The following is an 18,567-nucleotide window of genomic DNA, read 5'->3' as shown; positions in this document are numbered from 1 at the left end:
TAGCTTCTTCAACGCTATTGCACTTGTAGATCCCTATTACCTTTTGGCAGCCTCAAGTTTTGTCAAATTTGAGTCTACATACCCCCTCATCTAATTAACCGGGAAATTTTGTCAATTTTCGATTGAAAGATCCCTGTAGTAAACAAAAAAATTATGGAAGACGTTGTGGAAGAGGCGCCAGCTCCTCTGGCTGCTCCTAATCCCGAAGAATTTAAATCCAAAGATGATGGCATGCACTTAATAATCGAACCGGGATATTCCCTAGCGACTCTCAAGGAATTCGTTAAGTCTTCTTGCTTGACTGAGAAATGTCAATTCATAGAGGAAACCGATGAAATACAAGAGGTAAACATGTTTCATCTTGTTAAAGCAATTTCCAACGGAAATGTTTTCCAATATTCTAGATTTGCAAGCAATTTATTGCGTTTTTGCGAAAGGAAGAACTCAACCTGGACGAGGTAACGTCAATGTTTGTATGTGCATGTCTTAGCTATTTTGTTGCTGCAACTCCGGAGAATTTTGAATGGCGCTCACAGTTCTTGCAGAAAACATTCCAGTACGTGGATACACTGCATCCAGTGCATGTGAGTAAAAATTCGGGTAGAGATGGAAATTACCTTTTTATATATTAAATTAGAGAAACCGATTTGAAAATACTGTTCAGGGTCTTACGGTTCTATGAACAAACTATGCTAAAGATAAGGGTAAAAAGGAAAATGTTTCTTCCCGGCAAAAACTGGAATTTTCGCATTGTTTTATGGTCTAAATATTTATTAAAATTTAAATGATGAATTTGTCCCATATCAAATGATACATTGTAATAAAGTCAATTCATTGGTGGCCTGTTCCAGAATGTAAGAATGTAATAGTGTTTACTATGGTAATTGATTTTCCCTTTATGATATCGGAGAAAAATGCAAAACTTATAGATTCCTGCAGGCACTGGGACAGAGCATGTAAAAACTTCTAATTTTCCTTCTTTTTCTTTCAGCTTCATGTGGCCACCAAACGTCTGTGGGATGCCCTGAAAACGGATGACATTGATTTTGTGTTTAATGTAATTGCAATATGCCATCAGATTTCAATTGCCAGCGAAACGGGACGGGCCATAGCCATCTGTTTAATATGGACAATATTGTTTAATATAACCGAAACGAATATACAAATGTATTGTTTCCATGAGTTAAGTGAACTTATTAAAATTCTCAATGAACTCGATGATCAGCTATTGATCAAGGAGGACAATACTCGCATTGTTTATATCTTAATACAAAGCATTGGATTCCTGGTGAATGCCATTGTCTTTGGCCAAAATAAGGATTTCGAAAAAGCCGGCTATCGTAATTATTTTTCATATACCAAACGTGAATTAGAGAAGCTAAAAGATTACGCAGAACATTTGGCGAAATTGTGGAAAATTGATATTTCGGTAGCACAAAATAACTATGACTTGCGAATGACGGTGAGGTTTATAGGGAACTAATTAGAAAATCTAAATTTAAAATTATTTAATTTCTTACAGATAAGTGAATACATAGAACTGAATATAGTTGGGGCATTACAAGAGAAAATTGCCGAAATGCAAACAATCAAATAAATGCATGAAAAATCGTCGAAAAGCGAAAGTTGTTTTAATATGAAAATCGATTAAATTTTTAAAATTGGTGTTTAAGGAAAGCAATCAGATCAACGGGGCAAAGTTTTATTGAAATTCCATAGATGTTTTATTCTCGCCGTAGAAGAAATATACAGGTAAATATATCCTATCACAATTGTAAAAAAGTTACTAAAAAAAAACAAGAAAAACTAAAATTAAAGAAATATGCAGATTACAGATTTTGGAGTGAAGATCAGCCAGAAGCATTGCAAAAGCTACCAATGCTTCTAGCAAAAGTTATTGTTTTCCGCGCTTTATGGGCTGGTGGCATCATTGAGGAGTATTTCTTTAAAGATGCTACGAATTGAATGATGAGCGCTACCTTGAGATGATATCAAACTTTTTTGGTCCAAAACGCAAGATCTTGATGTGCATGGCGTCTAGTTACAACAACGTACTCATTGATCAGCGTAAAATTTTAAGACGATTTAGCTTTGTCCGTCCGTCTGTTGTAATCACGCTAGAGTCAAAACGAATAAAGATAGGAAGCTAAAATTTGGCACCGATCTGTCTTTTGTCTGCGGGCGGGTCAAGTTAAAAGATGTGATATATCGATCCACGATTTCGTATTTCCCCCATATAACTGTACCTCCCGACATTCGGTATTTTGATGATTTTAGTCACATTTTTCAATGGCATTGTCTGAAATTTTACACAAGAAGTTCTCTGTGAGTACTTTACCCTCTGAAAGAGACATTTGTATAAAGGTCCACGATATCGTACAGCCCCCTTACAATGGAGCAACCCCCCCCCCCTATATTCGGTATTTTAATGATATTAGCCACATTGTTCAATGCAATATTCTGAAAATCCCCACAAGGAGTTCCTTATGAGTACTTAACTTCCAGAAAGAGAATTGTCTATATAGATAAACGATATCGTATTTCCCCCATATAACTGTACCTCCCGACATTCGGTATATTGATGATTTAGTTACATTTTTCAATGGCATTGTCTGAAATTCACAATGAGTTCTCTGGGAGTACTTTACTTACAGGTCCACGATATCGTCTATCCCCCATACAGTGGAGCCCCCGATATTCGGTATTTTGATGATTTTAGCCACATTTTTCATAGAAATATTCTGAAAATCCACACAAGAAGCTCCCTCTGAGTTCTTTACCCCCTGGAAGAGAATTGTCTATAAAGGACTACCTTTTAATATAGCACCCATATAATGCTACCCCGAGGTATTAGGTATTTCCAGGATTTTCGCGACATTGTACACAAGAATTGCGTCAAATTTCGTATTTTAAGTTCGCAATGGGTACTACAACCTTTGACGGAATATTGTCTATGCAGGTCTACGTCTTGATATAGCCCCCATACAACGGTAGCTTCCTCTATTCGGTATTTTGCTGATATATGCAACATTATTAACCGGAATTGCGTCAAATTTTGTATTTGAAGTTCGGAATCGTTACTACAGCCTATCACAAAAAATTGCTTCTCCAGCACCACGTCTTTCTATAGCCCCCATATAAAGGATTTTATTTGGGTGGTATTTTTCGACGATTTTTTTCTGAAATTTTGTAAGTTCCTTTCGTAATGTGGAGGGTATAAAAAGTTCGGCCCGGCCGAACTTGGCTGCTTTTTTTCTTGTGTTTTTTAAATGTTCCTATAGCTCTTCGAAAAAATATTTGAGAAATTCCTCCTCATTCCATATATTTTCATAAAATTTTACTCTGGCAACATATTTTCAATGGTTTTGAAATGGAACAGTCGTTAAACAGCTGTTTGTAATAACAACAAATGATATGAATGGTGCCTTGCTTTCTTCGAAATTATGTAATATGGTCTTATATATCTCTCATTTTGTATACTAAATTATATATTTAACAGTTATTTCAAATTGTTAAAAAAAACACCCACCCCATAATCCCCATAACACCCCGATATGGCAACACTATTAACTATTTGGGAAATTCACCTTCAGATCATAATTATTGCTGGCAATCGTGTTTTCAATATTGCGGCCTTATCTCTCTCTTTTTTTCATTTTAATTGAATTTAATTAAACAATTATTTTAAATTATTCAAAATTTCTCCATTAGGCCCACATATCCATAAGTTCGCAACATGAAAACACTATTAACAATGAGATTTTAGAAATTCCCCCTCAATCCATTATTTGTCATTAAGTATAACTCTGGCAATCCTGTTTTCAATGGCTATGAAACGCCGCAGCGGTGCTCAAGAAGAAATATCTCTTTTCAGTCAAATTTCTCTTTGCTTATTTAAATCAAGAACAAAACAGTGTTAAGTCATTATTTATACAAATATTTTTTATCCATTTGCTTTATAAATTATTTTGGCAAACATTCGTGTTTAAAAACAATTAAATAGAACCGTAAAATATAAAGAAAAACAGAATTTTAATTTTCTCTTAAATTATCTCTTTTTTCTCTTCATGTTCTAGAACACGGTTTTGAGCACCTCTGGAAACGGTGAGATGAGAATGAGAGAAAATGAACACCGCCTCTGCTTCGTTAACAATTAGGTTGATCGGTCTGAATTAGTTTTTTTTTAAATTATTTAAAAGTATTCAAAAAAATAATTTTACCCATAACCTCACATTTCCCATGAAATTCTGACATGGTAACCCTATTTTGGCAATGAAACGGAAAAATCGTTTAACAGCAGCAAATTATGCGAATTAGAGTGAATGCTACCTCTCCTTCGTTGACAATTATGTTGTGTGGTCTAATCTCCTTTTTTTGCATTTTTTATTGAACAAACACCTTAAATTGCTCAAAAACAGAAATTCCCCCTTCAGTCACACATTTCCCATAAGTTTTCAACATGGCAACACCATTAACGACGATATTTTTATGAATTCCCCTTAATTACATTATCTGGCAACTCTACTTGCAAATGACAATGAAACGGAACAATCATTAAACAGCTGTTTACCACAACAACAAACGATGCGAATGAGAGCAAATGAAAGAATCCCTTCTCTGCTTCGTTGCCAACTGCTGGAGTAAAGCTACTCGCATTGCCATCACATTTTGTGTTTATAAAAAATCTCTCTGTGTTGTGTGTACATATTTTGAAACTCCTCAGTTGATTTTTGTTGTGTTTAACGGTCGGTCATGCCGTTTGGCCATTGAGCGGATAAAAGTTTCAAAGACGACGAAAACCGAAAAATATAAATAATTAAAATATGGAATAATATTAATTAAAATAAATTCTATGCAAATTAATAATGAAATTAGAATTTTATTATTAAAAACGAAAGAAGAGGAGCAAAGAAATAGTGAAAAAATAATAGGCAAGGCGGCTTAAATTTGTGAGTGCCGTTTCTTTTTTTTTTGAAACGGAAATAAAAGAATCCAAAAAAACGACAACAAATTAACGGAAATAGTAGAATTAAAACAACAAATTTGAGAATTAATAAAACAAAAAAATTGTGGAAATTACCTTAACGCTGTGTAAGCTCTTAGCTGTTAAGCCTCTTTCTGCAAAGAGGAAGTGTTTGGTGGGGCCAAAGAAAGCAAAAAAAAAAAAAAACAACAAAAAATTAACAATAATAAAAAAAGAAATTCCAAAAACAACAACAGTGACAGTGCATTGAAAAAATTGCTAAAAATATTGTGTGGAGAAGAGGTGAGAGGGGTAGGTAGGGTATTATTTTTTTACTGGAATACCCCACCGCAATATCAGCAACAATAAAAAAACCAACAAAAATGTCATAAAATTGAAATATGAAATTATTTTTAAATAAAGCAACAAAAACAACAACAACAACAAGTGAGTAACAGTGGTTTAAGACCGTTGGTAATGGAAGAGAAGTGCAATTGTGATTTTTTGTCGGTTTTGTTTTTTTTTTGTAACTCATTTCCGGGTTTAATGACATTTTGTGCATCAATGAATTGAATTGTTGTTGGGGGTTTTTTACGTTTCATTGGTTTTCTTGTTGTTGTAGTTATTATTTATTTTTATTGCATTTTTTTTGGTGGTGTCCATTATTGCAACGGGCTTTTGTTGTTGGCAGTTAAATTTTTTTGGTTGTTGGTCATAGTCAACATGTCAATTTACAACTGATGACCGTTATTGAAAGAATAAAGAGGGCTCCCCCAACTCATGTACTGTGAGAGAGAGAGGCGAGAGAAATGTTGCGGGAGAGTGTGTGTGTGTGTGTTTTGCTGAAAACAACACAAAATGTAAACAAACGGCCTTCTCTGCCTTTGCATCAGTGCCATAAAATGTTTGGGGGATTTTTTTTTATGAAAAATAATAATAAAAAATAAACAAAAGCAATAAAAATTCGCCATAAAAATAATAAATAAACAAAAAAAAATTCATGCTAAAATTAAACAATTGTTGAGTGAAAAAAAATATTATAAATAAAAATATTTCATAAAAAAATACATTCATAATTTTTTTCATTATTGTTTATTTCTTTTATTTTACAAAAAAAGAATAGTGCATTTGAGCTGTCATCACCACCTGATATCTGCTGTTGGGCAAGTGTCAGACACAGCTGGGTGTGTGCGAATTTTTGAATCACCAAAATTTTGAAGGAAAAAATGTTTTAATAAAATAAATTAAAAATAACACTGCAATTGTCAAGCCCCAAAAAAGAAAAAAAAAAAAACAAAAAAGGAAGAATAAAAAACCTTAACAACCAGAAATTAAAAACAACAACAACAGATTCTTGATCATCATCTTCAACAACAAATCAGCGGAACACACAAAAACAGGTGAGTCTCAATTCTTTTTAATAATTTGTAATAACTCCATAAAAATTACCTGCATTTTTTAATTAAACCAAAAAACTTCCTGGTTTGACAACAAAATAATTTCCATTACATTTTTGTTGTTGTTGTTGCTCAATAAACCAAATTACATTCCCTTGTAACATTTTTTTGTTGTTTTTTTTTTCCTGAAATAAATTCCTTAATTGTTGGTGGGATGATGACACACAAATCGTTCGAAAATATCTTTGAACACCTGGCTGCGAAACAAAAGTCAGACATCTGGATTTCTGGACATTTGAAAAAAATCTAATTGACATTATTTTGCATGATCTTATCCCGATCATTTGTGGCAGAAGACAGTAATTAATAATTATTTTTATGTGGAAATTGAAAGTGTGACAAAGCCATAAATTATGGAGGAGCAAATCCGAGCCACACAGTTCTTGGGTAGCTTCCTGGATCGTGGAATTTTTGAAGATTTTTTTTTTCGAAATGTAACAGATGGTGGATTTAAAAAATTTTTTTCAAGATCAATCAAATTTTTTATAAGTATTATAAAAGAGACGTGGCATAACTAACTGTCAGAGAATGAAGACTAGACGAAATGGCTGAAGTTAGAATCTGGATGAGAGTCAATGTTGGTGGGTTAGGATGAGATAAGACTGGGTTTTTGGAAATTGGGACTGGTTGTGTAAAAAAGCTCTACATTTCGTACCTCTTGGTATTTTCTGAACGGATACAGTTAAAATCTTTACATTTGGGTTGATAACGAAATTTGGGAAGTAGTTATAGCCTACACCACATAGTGGTAAGGTTATTATGTCTTTGTGCATTTGTTTGTAACATGGAGAAGGAAGCGATATAAACCAATAGTTCACTTTCTGAGTCGATTTATGTATGTTCGTCGGTCTGTCCATGTATTTATTATCCGATTGAAATGAAAATTTCCAGACAGGATTTCTTTGGTCCAAGGACGAACCGTATTGAAATTTTTGGGAATCCGTCAAAATTTAGATATAGCTCCCGAATATATCTTCGTCCCATTTGCTTTTTATTGTGCACCAAACGTGTAATACTAGCCCAAATGGGATGGCATTCCGTACTTTCTATTGGACAGACAGGTGTGAGCTAGAATTGTGAAATTTGAAATGAGAGTCACTGATGGAGTACAGGGTCGATGACTGAAAAATTAACTCGGGGTAAAGCCATTGAAATTATAAAAAGGGCAAGAACTTACACCGCAACAGAAAAAAAATAGACTCAAAAGAGCTAAAGAGTTGAAAGAGTGAACTGTCGAATTAGGTTTGGTGGTTTACAATGAGAAAACATTCGTTGTCCAGCAGTTTTAAATAAACAAAATGATCGTGTTCACTTGCCAAAGAGGTCAGCTGGAAATGTTGGTTGGCCACCAGAACTAAAGCGCCATGGTGATGGTGTGGGCCGCCATTACAGTCGATGGTCGCCCTCCGCTCGTATTAATCGACCGTGCCATCAGAATAAATGCCGAATATTATCGCGAAAATATTCTGGAGGGTTATAAAGCCTTGGGCACGCAAGATTTTAGCCGCAGACCTTGGACATTCCAACAGGACTCAGCACCATGGCACTCAGCACGCGCCACCCAAAAATGGTTTCAAAATGAGGTTCCTTGCTTTATTTCCCCAATGGCCACCAAAATCTCCGGATACCAATCCGTTGGACTATTGTGTCTGGAGTATTTTGGAAAGCAAGGTTAGCACTAAAGAATACCAAAGTGTCGATCACCTCAAGCAATCGCTTCACCGGGAATGGGCCAAAATACCACAAAACAACATTCGGGCAGCGTGTTACGGTTTCATTGGCCGTTTTTAGGCCATAATTCGTGCCAAAGGTGAACAATTCGAACAAATCTAGACTTATTCTAAAAGTTGTTGCTCTTTCCGACATTTTTTGCTTTCATTCAAAAAATGTAAAAATAATGGCGTTTGGCTTTGTTTTTGTTTTTATCTATTATTTGTTTATTTTTTTTTACTTACCCGATGTTGTGGTAAAACCTAAAACGACGGCCAGCGTACTAGACGTCTCACTTTCATCATTTGATAAGGCCAAAACGTGCCCCATCGAAATAACGGCTTGAGACCCTAGGTCTCTTTGGGCCAAATCCGTTTCAAAGCTGGTAGAGATCGGACCATTCTTTCTGGTACCTCCCGCACAAAGGGTCAAAGTTAAGAATAACAAAAACTGTTATAAAATCCGAAATGAGCATCCGGTTCTCTTCAAATTACACACATCATAATATATTTATTGACCAAGGACTAGTGTGAAGATGAGATATATCGGTCCACTCCTTCAGGTACGTCCCCCACAAAGGTTCAAAATTTTGATTACACATGAAGCTCACAAAACGGGAAATTAACATCAGATTTCATTCAGATTTGGTACATCTCAATATTTCCACAAACACAGGATCTGTTAGAATGATAGTAGAGACCGAAGCATTTCAACTGGTCCTCCTCCCCCACATAGGGTTCAAGATTTTGAAAAACGCTCAAGGAAAGCGTAATAAACATCGAACTCTCTTCAAATTTCACACATCCAAATATTTTTGCTAACGCAAGATCTGTTGTGAAGATGATATATACCTGCTAAGACCTTCTAGTACCTCACCCACAAAGGGTCACAATTTCCAATACTTATATCTTTAATAACTAGCGAAACAAGTCGGCGATTCCTTACAACTTGCTATATTTAAATATTTCTCTCAACCAGACTCCTGAGATGAATATGTGATTTATCAAAATTTATGATTTCGCATAAAATTGGATATAATTGTTCGATTTCCTTCAAATATTTTACATACCAATATTTTTATCTGTATTATGCCATGTTTACGTTAGAACTTTTTGTAGGGTTAACCTACTTTGAGAGGATTTATTTGAAGTAAAAGTAATGGAAATGACAATTTAAATCCAAATCCAGTGGGTTAACCCTCATATATATAAACGTACTTTTAGATGAAATATGAAAATGGAATATTTTGGTCAGCTATATCGGTTACCTCTCGTATATTTCCACATTTTCCAAAAATTTGCACATATCTCATATAGAGTGTAGGAAGTAGTCGATATAGTCCAAATCTGGCACGTTGTAATATTTATATCAGTCTTAGGTCAGATACGAATTTTTCAATATTGGCCAACTGCTTCGAAGCTTCTCCCAAAACAGTTTGAATAATCATAACGCAAGTCAAAATATATTTAAATTAACGAATATTAGCTATGTCGGCCAAACCGACTGAGACTTCTTCACTCATTTCCTCACATAAAACTATATTTTACTCTATTTTGAGCGATTCTGATCCCGCTCTAATATTTCAAACACGAGTGTCTCGGGAGTGCTCCCATATAAAATAAAATGGTGAAGAGTAGACTCGGTAAAAAACTTCCAATCTTGCTCACGATCAAAACATGCTATTTTCCGACTTAGAAATGTCCCTACTTTTATCTATGAAATCAATTTCAGCGGTTTTCCCAAACAAGTTTTATTATTAATATTCAGATCTTTCTGTATTTTCCTGCTTGTTTCTTATTTATCGTATTTTTAATTTATTTTTATGAATTGATGAATGAAATTGAAAATATTCATATTTTATTTCTATGTCACTTTCAATTTCTCACCAAAAATATTTCTAACACCATTTTTCTCCCACAAAAATCCATTTATTTTAAAGGATTTTCTCGCCTTCTCTCCAGCCCACCAATCAAAGACTGTGAGATGGCCCACTTTAGTCCAACAAATAAACGTGAGTTCACTCGTGCATAGAGGCAGCGTACAAACATTGCATAAACAAACAATTGATGTGCTGTTAGTGTGTGTGTATGTGTGCCAAACCTCCCAAAATAATAAAAGTTTAACAAAACAGAATAAGTGTCAAGTTCATTGTCCAAAAACAAATGTCGAAAATGCTCCCCTCTAAAAATTCGCACAGACACACACACACACATAGAATTCCCCAACAAACACTGTCTATGCAAGTCGCCAGCAACAAAAGTTGTAATAACAACAACAACTTCAACAAGAAATGCCGGCAATCGCCCACCCCTTTACATGGCTTTGCAAAATATAAACAACCACCCACCCAAAAACACCAGCCACATTACTCTCTTCCTTCGCCCCCTCCCCCCCACTCTCACAATTACCACAAAAACAAAACAACAGAAGCAACAGTGGCACATTGCCTGTTGTGGGTGGCTGGGCGTCTGTGTATTGACTGTGTGCGAGAGTGTGGAGATAAAAGAGCCGTTTAGGCGCCACCAAACTCAAACATAATTCTCCCAGAGCTACACATATGGCGGCATGTGCATTGCATGTACACGCATTCACTAACACACAGGCACTCACTCATCAAATACAATTTTCTAATCGTATTTAAATGTCGGTCGGTCGGTTGGTTGGTCGGTCGTTCATTCGTTTGATTTGTATTTGAAATGCATTTGTTGCTTTCATTGTTTTTGTTGTTGTTGTTGGCGGAGGAGTGTATGCTTTTTTAGCACGTGCATTGTTGTGGGTGGTGGTGATGGTCGGCCGTTGTTAAATCGATTGTGTGAACACTTTGGCATTTGCCTTGGAGAATGAGAAAGGAGTACTGCTACTATTTCTCTATGTACAAAATAATCATTATACTCTCGCTCTCCCTCTTTGGGGGTTTAGTTTGCTGAGTGTCGTCATTGTTGTGACCATTCGTAGTAGTGTTGCTGTTGTTATTGCTGCTGCTGCTGCCATTTGAACTGAATGATACAACAAGTGTTTTTTTTTTCTAAACCATTTACATTTCTCCCAATTAGATTTGAGTGTAGAGTGTTGTTGTTTACACTTTTTGTGCTGCATGTGCATTTGTGAGACCTTCTCTTTGACACTTCTTTGATCATAAACAAAACACTTGTAATGTTTTATTTTATAATTTGCTCTAATTTTAAGTAACACAAATATTGTTATTTTGAACATTTTATTGCCACGTGCATTTGTCCTCTATTAAAAACTAATCCACACGGTATTTTACATGAGTTTGGGGCTTAGGACAAGGCAGAAGTTTAGCATTTTGGACAACGTGGATTTGTTTGAAAACCGACCAAAAATATTGTGCCCAAAATAAAGCACAAAGGAAATTCAACAGGTGTTTTTTGAATTATTTGGTAGCTTTAATTTTGAAGTAACAGCTACTCAGCAAAACTGCTACTACTCATAATAATTCCGTCTCCGGAATTTTTATAATTTTTTGTAATTTGTATTTTTTTGTATATGTATATTTGTATATTTTTTGTTGTTAATATTTAAATTATTTTTTTAATTTTTACTTTATTTTAAATATCAAAAAATGTTTAGAATTTCTAATATCAAAGCTATTTACAATTCAAATTAAGTTATTATTACAAATTCATAGTCATAACCAGATGACCTACAAGCTGTCTGCCTTAAGGGCACAGAAATAGAAAATATTTCACATTTTTTTCTATTGCTTTTGGAATTTGAATGGTAGACATTTTTGGAATTCTTAAACAGGGCACATTTTTGTTCTCCCGTGTGGGGGGTTGTTGTTCTTGACTAAGTGCTGTTATTTTATTAAAAAAAAAAAAAAAACGGGAATATACAAAATAAAAAATAGTCCAGAAAAACATAGTTGTTATATCCTCAGCCATGTGGCTAGAGAGGGTATATATAGCATTTGATGCGGCCAAAACGTGCCTCATCGAAATAACGGTTTTAGACCCTAGGTCTCTTTGGATCAAATCAGTTTCAGGAAATTTGGAGTCGATCTAACGTCTCCGTCCATTCGTCTGCCAGTCTGGCTGGCCGGTGTGCACGATAACTCTCGAAGGGAGTATCCGATTTGACCCAAACTTGGTACATGGTAATATTATTGTCGAACTTAGATCGAGTTCGGAGATGGACAATATCAATTCACTCCTTCTGATACCTCCCTCACAAAATGTCAATATTTTCAAAGAAAATAATTTACTGCACTGAAAGACAAAGTATAATCTGATTTTTCTCCAACTTTGCATATCCTAATATTTGCGTCAGTTCTAGGACAGGTACGAAAATGGACAATATCGGTCCACTCCATCAAGTACCTCCCCCACAAAGGGTAAAAATTTGGAGTAATTATAACTTTTATAAAATGCGATGTAGGAGTCCGATCGTCTTCAAATTTTGCACATCCCAATATTTATATTAACCCAAGGTCTGGTGTTAAGATGAGCAATATCGGTCCACTCCTTCTGGTACCTTCCCCACAAAAGGTCGAAATTTGCAAAAAAAATATTTTTTGCACAGAAAGAGAAGGGATAATCGGATTTTGCTCCAACTTTGCAAATCCTAATATTTGCATCAGTTCTACGTTAGGTGTAAAAATGGACAATATCGGTTCACTTCTTCAAGTACCTCCCCCACAAGGGGTGAAAATTTGGAATAATTATAACTCTCATAAAATGTGATGTAAGAGTCCGATTGTCTTCAAATTTTGCACATCCCAATATTTATATTAACCCAAGCTTTGGTGTTAAGATGGAATATATGGGTTCACTCCTTTTGATACCACCTCCACAAAGGGGTCAATATTTTCAATATTCTAAAGCTCATAAAATGCGAAATTAACATCAGATTTCATTCAGACTTGGCAAATCTCAATACTTCCATTAACAAAAGATTTGTTATAAAAATGGTAAAGATCGAACCATTCCTTCTGGCACCTCCCTCACAAAGGGTCAAAGTTTTGAATAACAAAAAACGATCAAAAATCCGAATAAGCATCCAAATCACAATATTTTGAAGATGGGATATGTCGGTCCATTCCTTCTGCTACCTCCTCCGCAAAGGGTATCTCCTTCTGGCGCATCTTAATATTTCTATCAGCACAAAATCTATTGTAAAGATGGTAGAGATCAGACCATTTATTCTGATACATCCCCCACACAGGCTTTGAAAAGCAAAACGCTCAAATAAAAAGCCACCAAAACTCAAGCGCCGGCCATGGCGCTCTGCTCGTATTAATCGACTGTGGTGGCATCAGAATAAATGCCGAATATTATCGCGAAAATATTCTGGAGGGTTTATTAAAGCCTTGGGCACGCAAACATTTTATGCGCAGACCTTGGACATTCCAACAGGACTCAGCACCATCGCACTTAGCTCGCGCCACCCAAGAATGGTTACAACATGAGGTTCCTCGCTTCATTTCCAGCTAACAATGGCCACCAAAATTTCCGGATACCAATCCGTTGGACTATTTTGTCTGGAGTATTTTGGAAAGCAAGGTTGGCACTAAAAAATACCAAAGTGTCGATCACCTCAGGCAAGCGCTTCGCCGGCGGAAATGGGACAAAATACCGCAGAACAACATTCGGGCAGCGTGTGACGGTTTCATTGGCCGTTTGAAGGCCATAATTCGTGCCAAGTGTGACCAATTCGGTCCAATCTAAACTTATTCTTAAATTTGATGCTATTTCCGACATTTTTTTGCTTTCATTCAATAAAGTTTCAAAAAAAAAAAAATGTAAAAATTATGGCGTTTGACTTTTTTGCAGTTTTTTTTTATCTCACCCTGTATAGTCCACACCTGGCACGTCGCAAGAATCATATCTCTTTTATTTAGGTCCGATAAGAAATGGGCAATATTGGCCCATTACTTCGGAACCTAAGCCATAAAGGGTCAACAATTTGAATAATCATAACAGAAGTGAAAATATATTCAAACAATCGAACATTGGCTGAGAGTATACATCTGTCGGCAAAACCGACTGATACTTTTAGGTTTCGATTATATTTTAGTTGGTTACACATCGCAAATAGCTTTTATATAGACAGTGCGTTCGATCGAAATTGGAATGCCGCTTTTCCCTAATTTCATCTATTTATAGCTCCATTCCTTTTCTCCACAAAGTTATCTGACCTGAGACAACATCAGTTAATTCCTTTTATGTTTTTTTTTGCTGCTACCGTTGCTGTCCATGGTGTTATTTATTATTGTTTTTATTCTTCCCGCTATTTTTTTGTCTTTTTATTATTAGTCAAGATATTGATTGAATTCGAAACAACGCACACACACACAACATAACATTCATCAAATACCTATCATGGTCAAAACAGAACCCCTACCTAAATCGGCGGACTGACTGGCTATCAATCGAAAATGTTATTTTGAGGCATGGTTTTTTTATTTTTATCTGTTCCTTATTATTATTAGTTTTTGTTTTTTTTTTTCTAAATTTTTCTGTTGTTTTTTTTTTTTGATAGAATTTTGTTTTTTGTTTTTGTGTGGTTTCTCACACAATTATTGTTTATAACCGTAGGAAAAAAAAAACAAATTCCATAGCAAAATAATAATAACAACAAGAGAACACAGACACCCAAACTTGCTTGCGTTCCAAAACCATTCATAAAATGGCAAAAACAAAATTTTGAGAAATTCCCAAAAAAACAAAAATCCAATTTGCAATATGACCAAAAAAAAAAAAAACAAGATAAGAAATAAATTTTTTTTTTTGTTAATTTATAAATGCAAAAAAAAAAATAACGAAACCAAAAAAATACCCATAAATATGATTCATGTTATTTCATTCCGTAGAATTTTGTTATTGGTGTTGTTGTTGGCGGTGGTGGTTGGTATTTTTTTCAATATTGCCTCTCTGTTGATTTTTGCAGCAAAAATTCACACATTGAATAATATTGGAGAAGAACAAAACAAAAAAAAAGTCAAAAAAAAAAAAAAAAAAACAAATATCAAAACAGCAAGCAACAACAATCTCAGAAGAAAACTAAAAAAATACAAATTTTTAGAAGAACCTTAATAGTGTCTTGAGATTTACTCTCAAAGAAAAAAGACTGCTAAAATCTAACTCTTAAAAACTAGAAAAGCTTTAATAGGTATTCTATGGATGGAAAGCCTTGCAATTAGAATACCTCCCAAGGGCACGCCTTAAAAAATGTTTAACAAACCACGCCTTACAAATTCATTCCATTATAAATTATTTAAAAATCTACGCCTTAAAAAATTCCTTAAAAATTCAGGCCTTTATAAATTTTTTAAAAATCTTCTACTCTCAACAAAAATTCATTAAAAATGCAAGTCTTAATAATTTTTTTTAAAGCGTGGATTTTTAAAAAAAATTACAGGCCTTAATAAATTCTTTAAATTTCGACGCCTTTAACAAAAATTATTAAAATTAAAAAATTCTTAAAAAAAAAACATATTTCAAAAATCCATGCCGTTAAAAAGAAAAATTCTTTGATAACTCCACGCCCTAAAAAAGCCTTTAAAAATCCAGACCTAACCAAATTCTTTGAAAAATGCACACCTAGGACTTAAAAACTTATTTAATAATCCACGCCTCTAACAAAATTCATTAAAAAATCCACGTCTTTAACAAAAATCTTTAAAAATTTACGACTAAAAAAATGTATGCCTTCAAAAATTAATTTTTTTATGGAGGGCTTAATTTTTTTTTATAAATATAAAATTAAATTTTTAACATTTTTTTAAATGGAGGGCTTAAAAAATTAAATTTTTTACATTTTTTTTTAGTTGGTGGGCTTAAAAAATACTTTATAAAATCCACGCCTTTAACAAAGTTCTTTAAAAATCGAGGGCTTAATTTTTTTTTTAAAAAATTCTTTGAAAATCGAGAGCTTTATTTTTTTTTTTAAAATCCACGCCTTTATCAAAGTTCTTTAAAAATCGAGGGCTTAATTTTTTTTAAATTCACGCCTTTAACAAAATTCTTTAAAAATAGAGGGCTTACAAAATTCTTTCAAAAATCCACGCCTTTAACAAAATTCTTTAAAATCGAAGGCTTAAAAAATTCTTAAAAAAATCCACGAATTTAAAAAAATTCTTTAATATCGAGGGCTTAAAAAAAATCATTAAAAAATACACGCCTTAAAAATATTTAAAAAAAATTCATTCCTTAAAAATTTTTAAAAAAAAAATCACACATTAGACAATTCTTTAAAAATCCAGGCCCCAACAATAGTCCTAAAAAATCCACGACTTCAATAAAATTCTTAAAATAATCCAGGCTTTAAAAATGTCTTTAGAAAAACCACGTCGTAAAAATTCTTTAAAAATCCCGGCCTCAACATAATTTCTAAAAAAATCCACGAAAAATCTTTAAAACAATTACAACTTCAAAAATAATCTTTAAAAAATCCAGGCCGTAAAAAATTCTTAAAAAGACCTTTAAAAATCCAGACCTTAACAACAGTCTTTAAAAAATTAAAAATATTCTTGAAAAATCAAGACCTTAACAGTTTTCTTAAAAAATCGACGACTTTAAAAAAAAGCTTTACAAATCTACGACTTCAATAAAAAAACTTAAAAAAATCAGACCTTAAAATGTCTAAAAAATCCATGCCTCAAAAATGTCTTTCAAATATCCAAGCTTCAAAAATGTCTTAAAAAATCTTTAAAATCCAGGCCTCAACAATATTCTTAAAAAATCCACAAATTCAAAAAAATTCTTAAAAAAAACTACACATTAAACAATTGTTTAAAATCCAGGCCATAACATTATTCCCCAAAAAAAATCCACGACTTCAATAAAATTCTTTAAAAAAATTCAGGCTTTAAAAATGTCTTTAGAAAAACCACAACAATATTCTTAAAAAAATATTATAAAATATAATATAAAATAAAAAATAAAAAGCCATGCCTTAAATAATTCTTTAAAAAATCCAGGCCTTAAAAAAATTCTTTAAAAATCCAAGCCAAAAAACAATATTGAGATGATATCCTTTAGAGCTCTCCTGTAGACAGAAGACCGCCTAGAGGTATTTTTAATGAAGAAATCTTGCACAGATATAATACCTTCTAGAGATCTTCTTTATGGAGAAGAACCCTAATTGAGAAAACCCCATAGAACCCGCAGCTTTATCAGTGAAAAGTCCACTTTAAAATTTTAGATTTAGGCCTTTTTAGTACTCTAAATGCACACTTTGTACAGTTCGACAAAAAGTGTTAATCAAACCCTAATACATCGTAGAAAAATTTCAGGCTTTCGAGGTTATAAATATTAAAGTTTTTCGGAAAAAATAATAGGATTATGTTAACCTTTTACATTAAAAAGTCTTCCTAATCTTTCACTTTCACAATGGATTCACATCTAATTTTACTGTCCAAAACAATTTACATCTTTCTCCATCCTTGACACCAATAGTGATCCAAAGTTAGTACCATTTAATACTTTTCGAACAGTTATAGTACGTAGTTTCAAAAACACTATCAGTACTCTACAACACCAGATACCAACAGAGACTTCAATACCAAAATTCAGGATTTAAGAACAATTATTTCATCCAATTTCAAATTTAGTACCTAAAGTACAATTATAGCAAACCTTTCCGAGACCACCTACGAATGAAATATTGCGATATGTTCAGCTCACGAGCCATTTTTCGGCCACTGCGACGCGGGTTTCGGTCAAGTCGCTTCTTTACTTTTTGAACCATTTCTGCTGTTGTTGCTGTTTTCTTCCGTCTACTTCCTTGACGTCGGGCTACGCTACCAGTATCACGGTAACGAGCGATGGTACGAGACACTAATGAGCTGTCACTGGTATAGTTTTAACAGCTGTCGGACGAGTGGCTTAGAAATGACAGCAGCCTGAAGTTGGTTGCAGTTTTTTTTTTTCATCTCACCCTGTAGATTGTTCTATATAAGACAGTATTTTTTAGAAGTTCATGAGTCTCCCATAGAGTTCCAAGAATTTCAAACTAATTCGGTTATCAAAGTCAAGTTTTTATTTTAAGTATTTACAAAAATATTTTCCAAACATTCCTATCTCATTGAAAATAATTTTTACAATTTAATTCACAGCAGCTGGCACCAATATCTAATTTGTGAAAAAAAAAAAAAATCAGCAACAACAAAAAACAATGCTAAAAAACTCCATGAAATATAAAAATTATCTCGCAAAACAATTAAATTGTTTATTAAATATTTAATTAACATGACATCCTTGCACCTTGCCAATAACTAACTAACCAACAGCAACAACAACAAAAACGCCACCACCAACAACAACAACTACTCTGCCAATAACAGCCATTGTTTATTTCTCAATGTTTCATTCAGTCTCTCAGTCACTCACTCCGTTCGTCACTACTCAGATATTTCATTAATTCGATATTCCAAATAAAAAAAAAAGGTTTAATGCAAACAATTCTAATTAAGTT

General features: G+C 33.7%; 1 protein-coding gene across 2 annotated transcripts; it reads left to right on the top strand.

The window, feature by feature from the left end:
* The first annotated feature begins 102 nt into the window (after window positions 1-102).
* On the top strand, window positions 103-1,619 carry LOC101890792 (uncharacterized). 2 transcript variants are annotated; one of them, XM_011296888.3, is made up of 4 exons: window positions 107-345; window positions 405-584; window positions 992-1,462; window positions 1,523-1,619. In XM_011296888.3, exons 1-4 carry the CDS (start codon window positions 154-156, stop codon window positions 1,595-1,597), a joined length of 918 nt encoding a protein of 305 aa, XP_011295190.2. In that variant the 5' UTR covers window positions 107-153; the 3' UTR covers window positions 1,598-1,619. The 2 variants fall into 2 exon arrangements, with proteins under 2 accessions (XP_019894666.2, XP_011295190.2); XM_020039107.2 differs by lacking the exon at window positions 405-584 and having other exon boundaries at window positions 103-345.
* The last annotated feature ends 16,948 nt before the right edge of the window (window positions 1,620-18,567 follow it).

Source organism: Musca domestica, unplaced genomic scaffold (assembly GCF_030504385.1).
Source record: "Musca domestica strain aabys unplaced genomic scaffold, Musca_domestica.polishedcontigs.V.1.1 2, whole genome shotgun sequence".
Lineage (NCBI taxonomy): Eukaryota > Metazoa > Arthropoda > Insecta > Diptera > Muscidae > Musca > Musca domestica.
Note: the sequence above shows the minus strand (reverse complement) of the source record. Positions and strands in the feature narration are given on the sequence as shown.